Source organism: Bos indicus, chromosome 4 (genome assembly GCF_029378745.1).
Source record: "Bos indicus isolate NIAB-ARS_2022 breed Sahiwal x Tharparkar chromosome 4, NIAB-ARS_B.indTharparkar_mat_pri_1.0, whole genome shotgun sequence".
NCBI lineage: Eukaryota > Metazoa > Chordata > Mammalia > Artiodactyla > Bovidae > Bos > Bos indicus.
In genome coordinates this window covers 82430083-82442089 of record NC_091763.1, presented here as the reverse complement: position 1 = coordinate 82442089, position 12007 = coordinate 82430083, and the positions used below count along the sequence as shown (strand labels likewise).

The following is a 12007-nucleotide window of genomic DNA, read 5'->3' as shown; positions in this document are numbered from 1 at the left end:
ACATGTTCACTCTGGGTTAGGGTTGTCCACAGATCTACCAGAAGGCCCTTGCAAGAGCTCAGGTGGGAGTTAAGGCAGTGGTACTGGAGGGGGAGAAAAGGCCCAATCAATACTGATGATATGAAACTGACAAGGATTGGCAACTAAACAGGAGGAGGAGGTAAGTTACATGTTCTCATCAGGACAGTGGCTATTAAACATGGATAAATAGGTATACTGTGATGTCATACACACAGATTGAAAGGAGAAAGACCATGCTTAGGTGAGAATGGATTCACATTAATTTGAGTGACCATTATCAGCAGTATGTACACACAAGGAAAAATGGCCACCACAAAGTTCCAACACAGATATGGAATTCATACGGAGTTCTGAGTGATGGAGCCATCATGGTAAAAATGGCCACAGGACTGGAGAAGACCCTCTAGGATTGGCCCAATAAACATGACCATAAGTGTCCTGGAGGGTCTTCCAGAGAAGACTTATATTTATGGGGCAAGGGCAGGATGAGGCACAGGGCTGGCCAGCTGAATAACTGCAGTTTTAAAAAGCATATTCATAATTCTAGGACAGCACTAAAAAGGCTCACAAAAACTGAGAAGTGAAAATGTTTCACACATACCTACAGGCACAGGAACACTTTACTGATTAGTTTGGATGTTACACACTAAATTGAAAGATTAAAGAAATGAAATATCAAAATTATTTGTTGGAGCTACCTGGTCAAAATGTTTCGTCTATCTTCCAGTAAGTAAAATACTGGAAAATGCATTAATTATTCAGAACATGTGAAAAAAGCCTTCTGTTTATAATCTACTATGATAAGACCATACCTGTTCTCCATACTCATTAAAAAGAACATTAAAACTTCATCTAAACACTGAGGGAATTGGAGGGACATAAAAAAGTGAACATATCGTATATGTAAAATATATATATATATATTTTATGGACATAAAATATGAAACAGGCTCCTGTTTTGTAACTAATTTCTAAAAGTTTTTCTTTCTAGTTGAAATGGTACTCGCTTCCCAATAAAGAGCTGATTACTACTGTCTTAATTTTATTTCCATTTCAACATTAATATTGTTGTCATTGTTGTTTAGTCACTAAGTCATGTCTGACTCTTTTGCGACCCCATGGACTGTAGCCTGCCAATCTCCTCTGTCCACAGAATTTGCCATGCAAGAATACTGCAGTGGGTTGCCATTTCCTTCTGCAGGGAATCTTTCCAATCCAGAGATCGAACCACAGTCTCCTGCACTGGCAGGTAGATTCTTTACTGCTGAGCTGTCTGGGAAGCCCTCAATATACTACATAGAAAAATTAAGAGTTAAAAATAAAGTTTGCTTACCTTAAGCTGTCCAATTTCTTTAAATTTATAAACTTCGTATTCCCAGAGTGCTGCATTTTTCCCAAGAATTTTCTGGCATTTGCTGGTTGTAAAAAACATCCCAGGGAGAAAGAAAGTATAAATAAAGAAAATAAACAGAGACAGAATAAGCAGTCATTTCCCCCAGTGGTTTAGATAAATCTCTTCTCCCAGAGTTTTGACAAATTTCCATCTCAAGTGCCAATGAACATAAAGGTATTTATTACTGGTACTCACTTGACTGCATGTGAGTTGATGGAAATCAAGAAAATACCAAATACTTATACATAAAGATGAATCCCTTTCAGAAGACTTTGATAAGGGTTTTCCCAATGATTTTCCTGTTCTGCATTTCCTACTTAACCAGATGAATGCTGATAGTTTGGGGACCCTTTATGCCTTGAAAAAATACCATCATACCTACAAGTACCCATTTAAACTAATTCTTCACTGGCTTTAAATAATGGACTACAAAATCAGTCTTTAGAACATTAGAATTCTACCTCAGTGCATAATACGGAAAAAAATGTTTATGTATGAATAAAACTTTGATTTACACATCAAAGAAACACATTTCCCTAAATCAGGGAACAAAAATGTAGGCCTGAAGACTATTTTTCCAAGCTGTCTTATAAAATGGGTAAAATCTCAGACTGTTCATGTATTTTGAGACCTCTTTCATTGAGAAAAATATTTTTCATTTGGTAAAAATGAGACATTAGGTGGGTAAATAACATATATCAATTCATTCTGTGGTTAAAACTACTACTATTCAAAACTACCCGTTAGAAAAATGTAAAAAAAAAAAAAGTCAGTTGTAAAGAATGACTTCTTTGTATTGCTAATATGGCTCAATTCTATTTATATTAACAAATAGTTGTGAAAAAATCTTGATTACCGTGCTGCTATATCATACTCTCCTCTTGCCACCAGGTGGTTTATATACGCCAAGCCGATGTCCTAAGGAAAATGAAATGAAGGAATTTCCTAGTTAACTGGAATGCGTGGAGACTGAAAAAGTTGGCTTAAAGCTCAACATTCAGAAAACTAAGATCATGGCATCCAGTCCCATCATCATGGCAAAAAGATGGGGAAACAGTAGAAACAGTGGCTGACTATTTTTCTGGGCTCCAAAATCACTGCAGATGGTGATTGCAGCCATGAAATTAAATGACACTACTCCTTGGAAGGAAAGTTATGACCAACCTAGATAGCATATTAAAAAGCAGAGACATTACTTTGCCAACAAAGGTCCGTCTAGTCAAGGCTACAGTTTTTCCAGTGGTCATGTATGGATATGAGAGTTGGACTATAAAGAAAGCTGAATGCCGAAGAATTGATGCTTTTGAACTGTGGTTTTGAAGAAGACTCTTGAGAGTCCCTTGGACTGCAAGGAGATCCAACCAGTCCATCCTAAAGGAGATCAGTCCTGGGTGTTCATTGGAAAGACTGATATTGAAACTCCAACACTTTGGCTACCTGACGCGAATAACTGACTCATTTGAAAAGACCCTGATGCTGGGAAAGATTTGAAGGCAGGAACAGAAGGGGATGACAGAGGATGAGATGGTTGGATGGCATCACCGACTCAATGCACATGGGTTTGGGTGGACTCTGGGAGTTGGTGATGGACAGGGAAGTCTGGCGTACTGCGGTTCATGGGGTCGCAAAGAGTCAGACACGACTGAGCAACTGAACTGAACTGACTCTTAAGAAAGATTAGTTCCATGCAAAAGCATCTGCATTAGAAGCTTAACTCAATATATGTAAAAAAAAAAAAAAAAAAAAAGAAGAAGAAGAAAAAAAAAAAAACTTAGATTTTTAAGTTCTATGTACAAAAAAATCTTTTGTGGAACTTCTTCCTAGATGGCAGAAATGGTAGAAGCCCATTTCTCTCTGCTTGCCTTGTCCCAGGAAGGAAATATCCAGGCATGATCAATGTAGAGGACATGCCCATTTCAAGAGTGAAAGGAAATACCCAAAGTTCTTAGTTGATTCAATTTTACTTTAAGGACGACTACGTAGGAAATCATATTCCAAATCTGTTGGAACTACAGGATGAAGAAAGGGTGACTAACTTTATTTCTCTGAAAATCACAGATCACACTATCTATAGTGAGTCTACAGGTTCAGAGAAGAGATGCCTCCTTTGCAGAGTCAACTTGTCCAACCTTTGTTCCCTGTGTTCCTTTAACCTTAACCTGATTTTCTCTCTTTCCCCTTATAAGCATGTTAAATGTCTCTCTTACACAAAATACCCAGGACTACCAAAACCTGTCCATGATGTCATAGTCCCCACCTGCAGTCTTGAATCTTTTCCACTTTGCAGCAAGCCTAATAGTCTCTATTCTACTCGACTTCATCATCTCCTATTCACTTTCACTCTGCAAAGCATGTCAAGAATAAATAATACATGTACGGAAAATGTACTTGTCACTTTCATGTTACCAAATCCAATGCACAACTGACTAGCTAAGCTTGTCTTACTTTTGACCTGCTTACTTCAATTATACACTTGTACTGGCAGGACTACTCCATTTCTAGATTCTTCCTTATTCTCTACAATTGTCAATGAATAAGTTCCTGAGTTATTTTCTTTGTATACTCTTTGAGAATTAGGCTATTTTGAAGAATTTTAAACAGAAGTTTAAGGTGGGAAAGTGCAGGGAAAAGGAATCTGCATTGGAACCCAAATAGCCACAAAAGACTAATCTTCTAATCTGCATTTGTCAGCCAGGGTCCTGGGCTAGATGATCTCTAGAGATCTTTCACACTCAGAGAATACCATTTCTTTTCTGGCTTTTCATCCGCACATTCATTGTCACAGTTAGCAAAGAAATGGTCTTTTATTCACAATATTTTTCCAGAGTCCAAAATGTAATAAAAATGTATCTGATGTCCTAGATTAGTCACCATAACAAAATAAATTGGGTCTGTTCTTAATGGAGACATGGAAGCAATCTAGCTTTATGAAACTATTCTCTTGATAAATTTCATGATAATGTGATTTTACCTACAATTTAAAGAAACTTCCCCACACATAACTGGAAAGCTTTGTATTTAAAGGGTATTTATAAATCCAGTTTCCAAATTACCTGAGACTGCCTCCTAGCAGGTGTTCAAATTTCTTGTTTACAAGCAGAAACTGATCTAATAAAATGAAATATTCTGACCTCACAGGCTAGAGAATTCATGGGAAATAACTTCTCAAAATGTAGGAAGAATCTGTTCTCAAATTACTTGCAGTCTCATAACTTATTGAAAGGTAAAGTTATATTTCAAATAGTAAAATTATATACTTACCAGAATCTTATGTCTTTTAATGTTCTTTTGGCTAATTTCAGCTGCCATCAAAGCTTCCTATGTTTACAAAAGCATGACAAAGGAGGAGGGGGAAAAAAGGGAGCGGGTAGGAAAGAAAGATATTGAGGTTATAAACACTATATTTATTATGTTTTAAAGTTATGGGCTACATAAATAAGCCCCGCTTTCCCATGGCTTTTGCTTCAAGCACAGGAATTTTTAATGTTATGGTTGAGTGAACCTCACTGAATTCAAACTGAAACAAAAGCAGTCAACCAAAATGAAGACTTCTCTTATTTCCATGTGAATTCATTTCCACATTAGGATACTGGAATCACATTTCAGACACAAATTAAAATACAACAAAATCTCCTAGGTTCAAAGAACAACAACAAAAAAATCCATCTGTCATTCTAAATCTGTTTGACATGTTTAACCGCGGGGCACTTTTCCTTTATGAAACATAAAATGTAACCTATATACATACATGTAGGTATAACTACAATAAGATTTTGAAAATCTCTGATTCTATTTTTATTTTATTAAGTTTACAATGATTAGTTTACCACAACTGTTTGAAACCCTAATTTATTTCTTTAAGAAGCTACTGGATTCAAAGCTATCAAGGTAACAAAGGTTGATATTTAAAACTTTAAATATCAATAACAATAAAGTATCAATACTTGGACTCCAATATTTGGAGTATCAATACTTGGATTCCAGAGAGTTTATATATTATCAACTGGTATCAATACTTGGATTCCAAAGAGTTTATATATTATTCAATAAAAACATTTCTTTTCAAATCATGTCAGGTGGTTACAAACTTAAAGCACCAAATAAGTGGACTATTTTTTGTTTTTTAGCTAACTAGCAGATAAGCCTCTCCAGAGAGCTTCCCTAACTAAACCACCACAACGGTGCTTTTGCAGCAATTAAAATGTTTTCCTTTTTTTAAAAAAAAGTCATGATGGGACATTATACTCAAACTAGTCTGACCCAATACTCAATGAAGTGGACAACATCATTTTATCTAAAAAGACAGTTCAAACCATCCTAAATGAGTATAATTTGATAGCTTTATTTTTACATATGAACTAAGCACAGTATAAATGAACTAAGCACAAGATAAATTATTTCACTAAAATATTCAAATAGTTGATCCTGAAATACTAGCTCAATTTTATTTTCCTTAAAAAACCACCAAATAAACACATCAGTAGGCTGGATTTAACCTACCCCCTGCCTCCATAGCCAACCCTTCCTCCACTGACCAGTAAAGCCAGTCAACCTCCCTGCCATCTTTATTCCCTCTAATTTCTGAAAACCATAGTGGAAAGTTATTAGCCTCCCACATATTATTAGCTTAGAGCATTCTAGTTGACCATCATGAAAGATTTATTATAAAAAATGCTTTTATCCTCTTTATGTTACTGATCTGTCAATACTTTGAAAAAAGTAAAAGCAAAACTACTTCATATTTCTTCTTTTCAAGAAGCCAGTCGATGTGGTCATCTTGGTCTCGTTCCTTCGCTACAACAACATCCCTTGGACTCACGATGTAGAAGAGTGACTCCCCTTCTGAGTACTCTAGAGATAAGAGAAGAGAGGAACAACTTGGGTGACTCAATAGGAGAAACCTTGGCAGTGGTTTGGGAGGACTTGGTTAGACTACCCAACTTTAAGACTGAGTGGAAAACTCTCCTACCTTTGAAATACATGTGTTTGGCTGTGTTTGAAGAGGGTGGGAGACTAGAGGTGAGAATGTCAGAATCTATTTCAGTGTTTTAAAAAATATTTACATATAAAAAAATTTGAAACAAAAAAGAAGGAAGAGAAGGAGGAAGGAAAGAAGAGAAGGGAGGAAGGAAAGAAGAGAAGGAAGGAAGGAGGGTGGGAGGAAATACCAAAAAATCTTTAAAGAAGTAAGGAGGGCTTAAAAATTATGTTTCATAATTAACATTCTGACCTCAGTTGAAAGTGTTGAAAATTCTTGGTGTCTATTATATATAATTTATCTACTGTATATAAACTTTATTGATGGGCATTTACGGCACTGTTCTATTTTTACAGAACAATTACGCCCTACAGTTGGCGATAAATGTTTCCTCCTCATCAAGGTCAAGGCCATCTAAAGCATAAATGACAGATGCCCCAAGGCCTGGGGACATCATCTATCACTGCAGCATGTTGTGCACAATGCCGATGGTAAGGGTTTCCCGCAGAATTCAATTATAAAATCTATTCGAAAGGGTTTCTAAGTGTGCAGCCAAGTTTGCTTTAAGGAGAAATACCTCGACTGGATGCATTCTCTTGTGAGTCATATTTGCTTTTTTCTAAGTCCAGAACAGACACTCCCATTTCCCAGTTGATCAAGGGCTTCATATAAGAAAACTCAGATATAGGATATTTCTTCATTTCTCTTGACCAAAATAACTGACAATACTCTCAAAATATGTTAATTGTTTTTAAAGAAGGAAAGATTGTCTCAACAGCCAAAGCTGTTCTATTTTTTCATCAATGTATTTTTCAAGAAAAGAGTAACACCAAAAGACCCTGATGCTGGGAAAGACTGAAGATAGAGGATGAGATGGTTGGATGGCATCACCAACTCAATAGACATGAGTTTGAGCAGGCTCTGGGAGTTGGTGATGGACAGGGAAGCCTGGTGTGCTGCAGTCTACGGGGTCGCAAAGAGTCAGACACCACTGAGCAACTGAAATGAACTGCAAATACAGATGCCCCTGGTATGACTACAGAGTAATGGTTCTCCTTTTATTTCCAAGCGGTGACTAAATGTATTCATTCATCTACTCGACAAATAATAGCAAAAGTCTAGTATGTACCATACACTCTTTCAAGCTCTGAGCATTCAGCCACAGAAGGACAATTTCTCTGCCAACCCAGAGTACACCCGAGTGATATGGCAACCACAGAACCATGCTGCTTGACATCACTGTAAGTCAGGTGTCACATTAGTTAGGACAGGAGACCAAATGTAAGAATGAAGACCACAAAGCTTCCTTACCTTGGTCTTGGCCCCATCTCTACCCCTCCCTTCTGCTCTGGGAACTCAAGCAAGTTCTCCAGCATCTCTGGGCCTTGGCGTCTTAATTTTCAACATGTCCAGATTAGCTCTAAGAGCCTTTCAACACCTTGATTTAGACTTCTGGTTGTGCTACTCAGGTGAAGGGGAAAAAACAAATATAAGAAATCACATGAGTCAGATCCTTGATCTCTCTCACCTAAGTGATAATCTCTACATTCATTTTCCTGAAAGCCCCTCACGGTGAGAGCATCAGAAGAAATCTCTTCACAAGTCTCCGAAAGTGGCTGGATGATATCCAATCTGGGTCTGGCGCAGTATTCTCTTTCCTGGGGAAGGAAGAAAGGCTCACTGGAATTACATTTCTATAAATGATACAAATTAATTCTGCTGCTACTGCTGCTAAGTCGCTTCAGTAGTGTCTGACTCTGTGTGACCCCATAGACGGCAGCCCACCAGGCTCCCCTGTCCCTGGGATTCTCCAGGCAAGAACACTGGAGTGGGTTGCCATTTCCTTCTCCAATGCATGAAGAGTGAAAAGTTAAAGTGAAATCGCTCAGTCGTGTCCGACTCTTAGTGACACCATGGACTGCAGCCTACCAGGGTCCTCCATCCATGGGATTTTCCAGGCAAGACTACTGGAATGGGGTGCCACTGCCTTCTCCAAAATTAACTCTAGGTAGCCATTATTAAATGCCTTGCTTTGATAAATTTGGCAGATATTAGCTCTTCTCACCAGCAGCTGTGGATAGCTTCAGCAGTGGTTTATTCTGACCTTTTGTATGTATTGTATGTATGTATTATATTGTAATGAGATATACAGAATAGACAGCACTGTACCATGTCAGCAGTCACGGCTGGCTACTGAACACCTGAAAGGTGACAACTATGACCGAGAAACTGAGCTTTGAATTTTATTTAATTTTCATTAATTTCAATTTAGATAACCCCATGAGGTTGGTGACTACAATTCTGCAGTTCTGGACCAAGACAGAAGGGGAAAATATGCTTTAATGAGGGCCTATGACAATTCCACTAGCTTAGTAGGTGACTATCTACAGATTACTCTCCTGAGTCCTTAAATCACCCTCGGGAAGTATTGTTCCTCATTTTGCAGAGGAACGAACTGAGGATCAAAAAATTTACTGAGGTTAAAGTTATGTAAGTAAACGGTAAGACTGGGATTTGTGGAAAAACTGGGACTATACTTGCAATCAAGTTTGTTTTACCGTAAAGCTCATGCTCTCTGGGTATTCAGCACAGGGGCAATAAACATGTACTTGGACTATCTTCCAAAGCAACACGAGCTAATGCAGTGTGGCACTGTACAGAGAATGCAGATGAAAGAAGCAGCGTGAAAGAAGTCCAGAACGACCCCTGAATCTCCAAGGTCCCTCAATAAAGCAGTAAGCCTCACAGATCCCTTTGATTGATTTTGTTAGGTTAACTGAGAAACCATTAGGTTAGTACTGCATCTCATATGTTTAAAGCATTCAAAACTTTAAAGAACAACTGCGAAAGGTCAACTGGTGGAAGAAAAAACCCCAGTGAATATACAGGATAATTGATCAGATCTGTGGAGAAATGACAAATATCTTAATTTGAAAACAACAAAAAAGGAAAAAAAGATTTGAGTATTTTTAAAAACATTAACAGCTGTTAACAATGACAAAAAAAAAATCAAAATCAGAATCAAAAACAGAAAAAAAGATTGAACCAAACAATGTTAAAAGAAAACCACCTGGCTAGACCATATAAACAGTTCCTTCATATGTAAGAAATCCATCAGCAAAGTGATGGGTGAGAAATCCATATTCTCACTATTTTACAACTTTTGTTCACTGGTCAAACAGCCCTGCTTATGTGTGAACTTCCAGGGAGCAGGAATTTGGTCCTGTTGACTTTTTTTTTTTTTAAGTCTTTATTGCATTTGTTATAACACTGCTTTTGTTTTATGTTTGGTTTTTGGATGTGGAATCTTACTTCCCTGACCAGGGATCAAACCCACACCCCCTGTACTGGAAGGTGAAGTCTTAATCTTACTGGCCCACCAGGCAAGTCCCTGGTCTGGCTGATCTTTGATACTGCATGTGCAGCACCATTCTTAACACATATGCGCTTTATTAATGAATGAAAAAAAAAAAACATTAAGCTTCATAGATTAGGTTATATCAACGAAATGAAATAGGTCACAAGCACCATAAATAATGATGGGAGACTGCACAGCCATATGCACAGAGAATGGAATGATGCTCCTCAAAATACAGCAACACAGAGGAACTTGTAACTATCACTACAACCATTTGGGGACAGGCATGAAGGTCAAAGATATGATGGGAAAAATATGCTGGAGTAACATTAAGCCTGGTAGAAAAAAATTTGTTTACTGTTGCATTTAACCTGTCTATTTGATATGAAAAGTGGGGAGGGCATAGTTGGCCCCAAGCATGCTTCTTTACTATTTCTGCCTTAATTTTATCAGTTCATTTTGTGCTGAAGGATTTCAGGTGTCCTTTGGTGGTACAGAATACGAAGAGTTATGTACACCAACACACACATTTTTAAAACATCTCTAAGACGTTCACTTCTTCCTCTGAAAAAAATTCCATTTTCTAATTTGCTCTTTGAGGTTGGCCTTTCTTGGGTTTTACTCCTTTCCAATATTCTCTTTTATTAGCAAAGGTTTCCTTCCTTTCCTTCTTTTTTTGGTCAGTGGTTTATTAGGCTTTCCCTTTTTCATTTTACTGCCTCTTTCCTTATGTCTTTCAATCACATTCTCAATCCTCCCCACACTCCTCATCAAAAAGCACTGTATTTACTCCCTCAGGAGCCACTGCTTTTCTTTCTTTTCAAAAAAATAAATAAATAAAATAATAATAAACTGATGTCCTGCACAGGGCTAGAAGCCAGTCCTATTGATTTTAGCAGGTTTGAGTGTTCACTTAAGTCTGCAGCATCCCATTGCCTAGCAACATCGGCACCCAGAGCTCCAGGTTACTATAGCGATGGCTTCCTGATGCAAGAGCTTGCTCAGAGGAATGCTGGAGAGCAGCTACCACTTCAAAACTGGGACTCCCAGGGTTTTTCTCCCCATTTTATTCTCTGCTGTTTGAAAAAGGGGAGAGAACACAGACAAGGGGAACCCACTCACTGTAGAGGGCTAGATGATCAATTGTGTTTCTTTTATACACAGCATCCAAAAGAAAATCCTTTACAATAATCTCTCCTTGTTTATACCCTGAAGTCACCCTTAGCCCCTTCCTAGCAGGACCTCTGGACTCTGACAATAAAGACAAACTAGGAATGCAGCCGACCTAGGCTTCAAAGAAAGACTCAGTATGCAGGGCCCTCCACTGGACCCTATAACAGGCTTCATTCCAAAGTCATGTATAATGAAATGCTGATTCTCTGCTGCTTCCTATTAGCTATGCATTTCATACCATCATTTGCACTGATAACTGAGACTTAGCAAGAATCTAATTTCCAAGCAAGAATCAAGCTACTCAGAATCACTAGGCCATTGGGAAGTAAACAAGTATGTCTGGACCACAGGAAATAATGGACTGCCCTCTCGGTAATTCACTCTAACCACAGGGACCTCTGCTGATGCTGCAGATCAACTTCATCGCTGTCATTTCAGTTAATGCACAGTGTCAGCTTAGTTTCTTCGCCTTTCAGCAAGAGGAAATCCTTCATTCCTTTCGACTGAAATACCAGGAGAGATGGAAAAAAATAAAGAAAAATTAAAAAGAAAAAAAAGAGACTCCCTTTTGCTTGGCAAAAGGAACAAAGGCAACCAAGGAGTGGAGCTTCTGAAAGGTAAATACATTAAGTCTGCAGGGTAATCTCTGCCCTTGTTTTATAGGTCACGAAGTTCTGCTAAGGCTGGATCTGAGTTCTTCCATGGCAACAAGATCTAGGGGAAAATGCTACAGATGAACCTGCACTTCCCATTGTATTTTAGGTAAAAATAATTACCGTTTTTTCAGAAACCTCCTTTACGTAGGAAAGTACAACAAGCTGATCACAGAGAGGTGCCAGTCCACTGATGTAGAATTCAGTTTCAAACTGAGACACTGCAAACAAAAGGGAGAGAAGATTCACCATTAATAGCAGCAAAAAGCAGCAAAGGAAAAAAACACATCTACTATGAATGCAGAATAGACTCATTTTAGAAATTTAACATAAAGGGGACAGAGATAAACATACTTTCTTGATGATAATCAGTATCAGAAAAAGATATCTGGGAACTTACACTTGAAAAATTCTTTTACAAACAATAAGCA

The 12007-nt window shown here is 37.9% G+C and overlaps 1 protein-coding gene across 1 annotated transcript in view; it reads right to left on the bottom strand.

Moving 5' to 3' along the window:
• The window catches only part of VPS41 (VPS41 subunit of HOPS complex), a 194578-nt gene that overhangs the window by 35641 nt on the left and 146930 nt on the right, over positions 1-12007 (bottom strand). The window contains exons 11-16 of the mRNA XM_019958983.2: positions 11700-11797; positions 7921-8050; positions 6150-6265; positions 4676-4732; positions 2271-2332; positions 1355-1436 (exon numbers count right to left, since the gene is read on the bottom strand). Coding sequence (XP_019814542.1) covers positions 1355-1436; positions 2271-2332; positions 4676-4732; positions 6150-6265; positions 7921-8050; positions 11700-11797 — 545 coding nt within the window. The remainder of the gene's footprint in view (positions 1-1354; positions 1437-2270; positions 2333-4675; positions 4733-6149; positions 6266-7920; positions 8051-11699; positions 11798-12007) is intronic.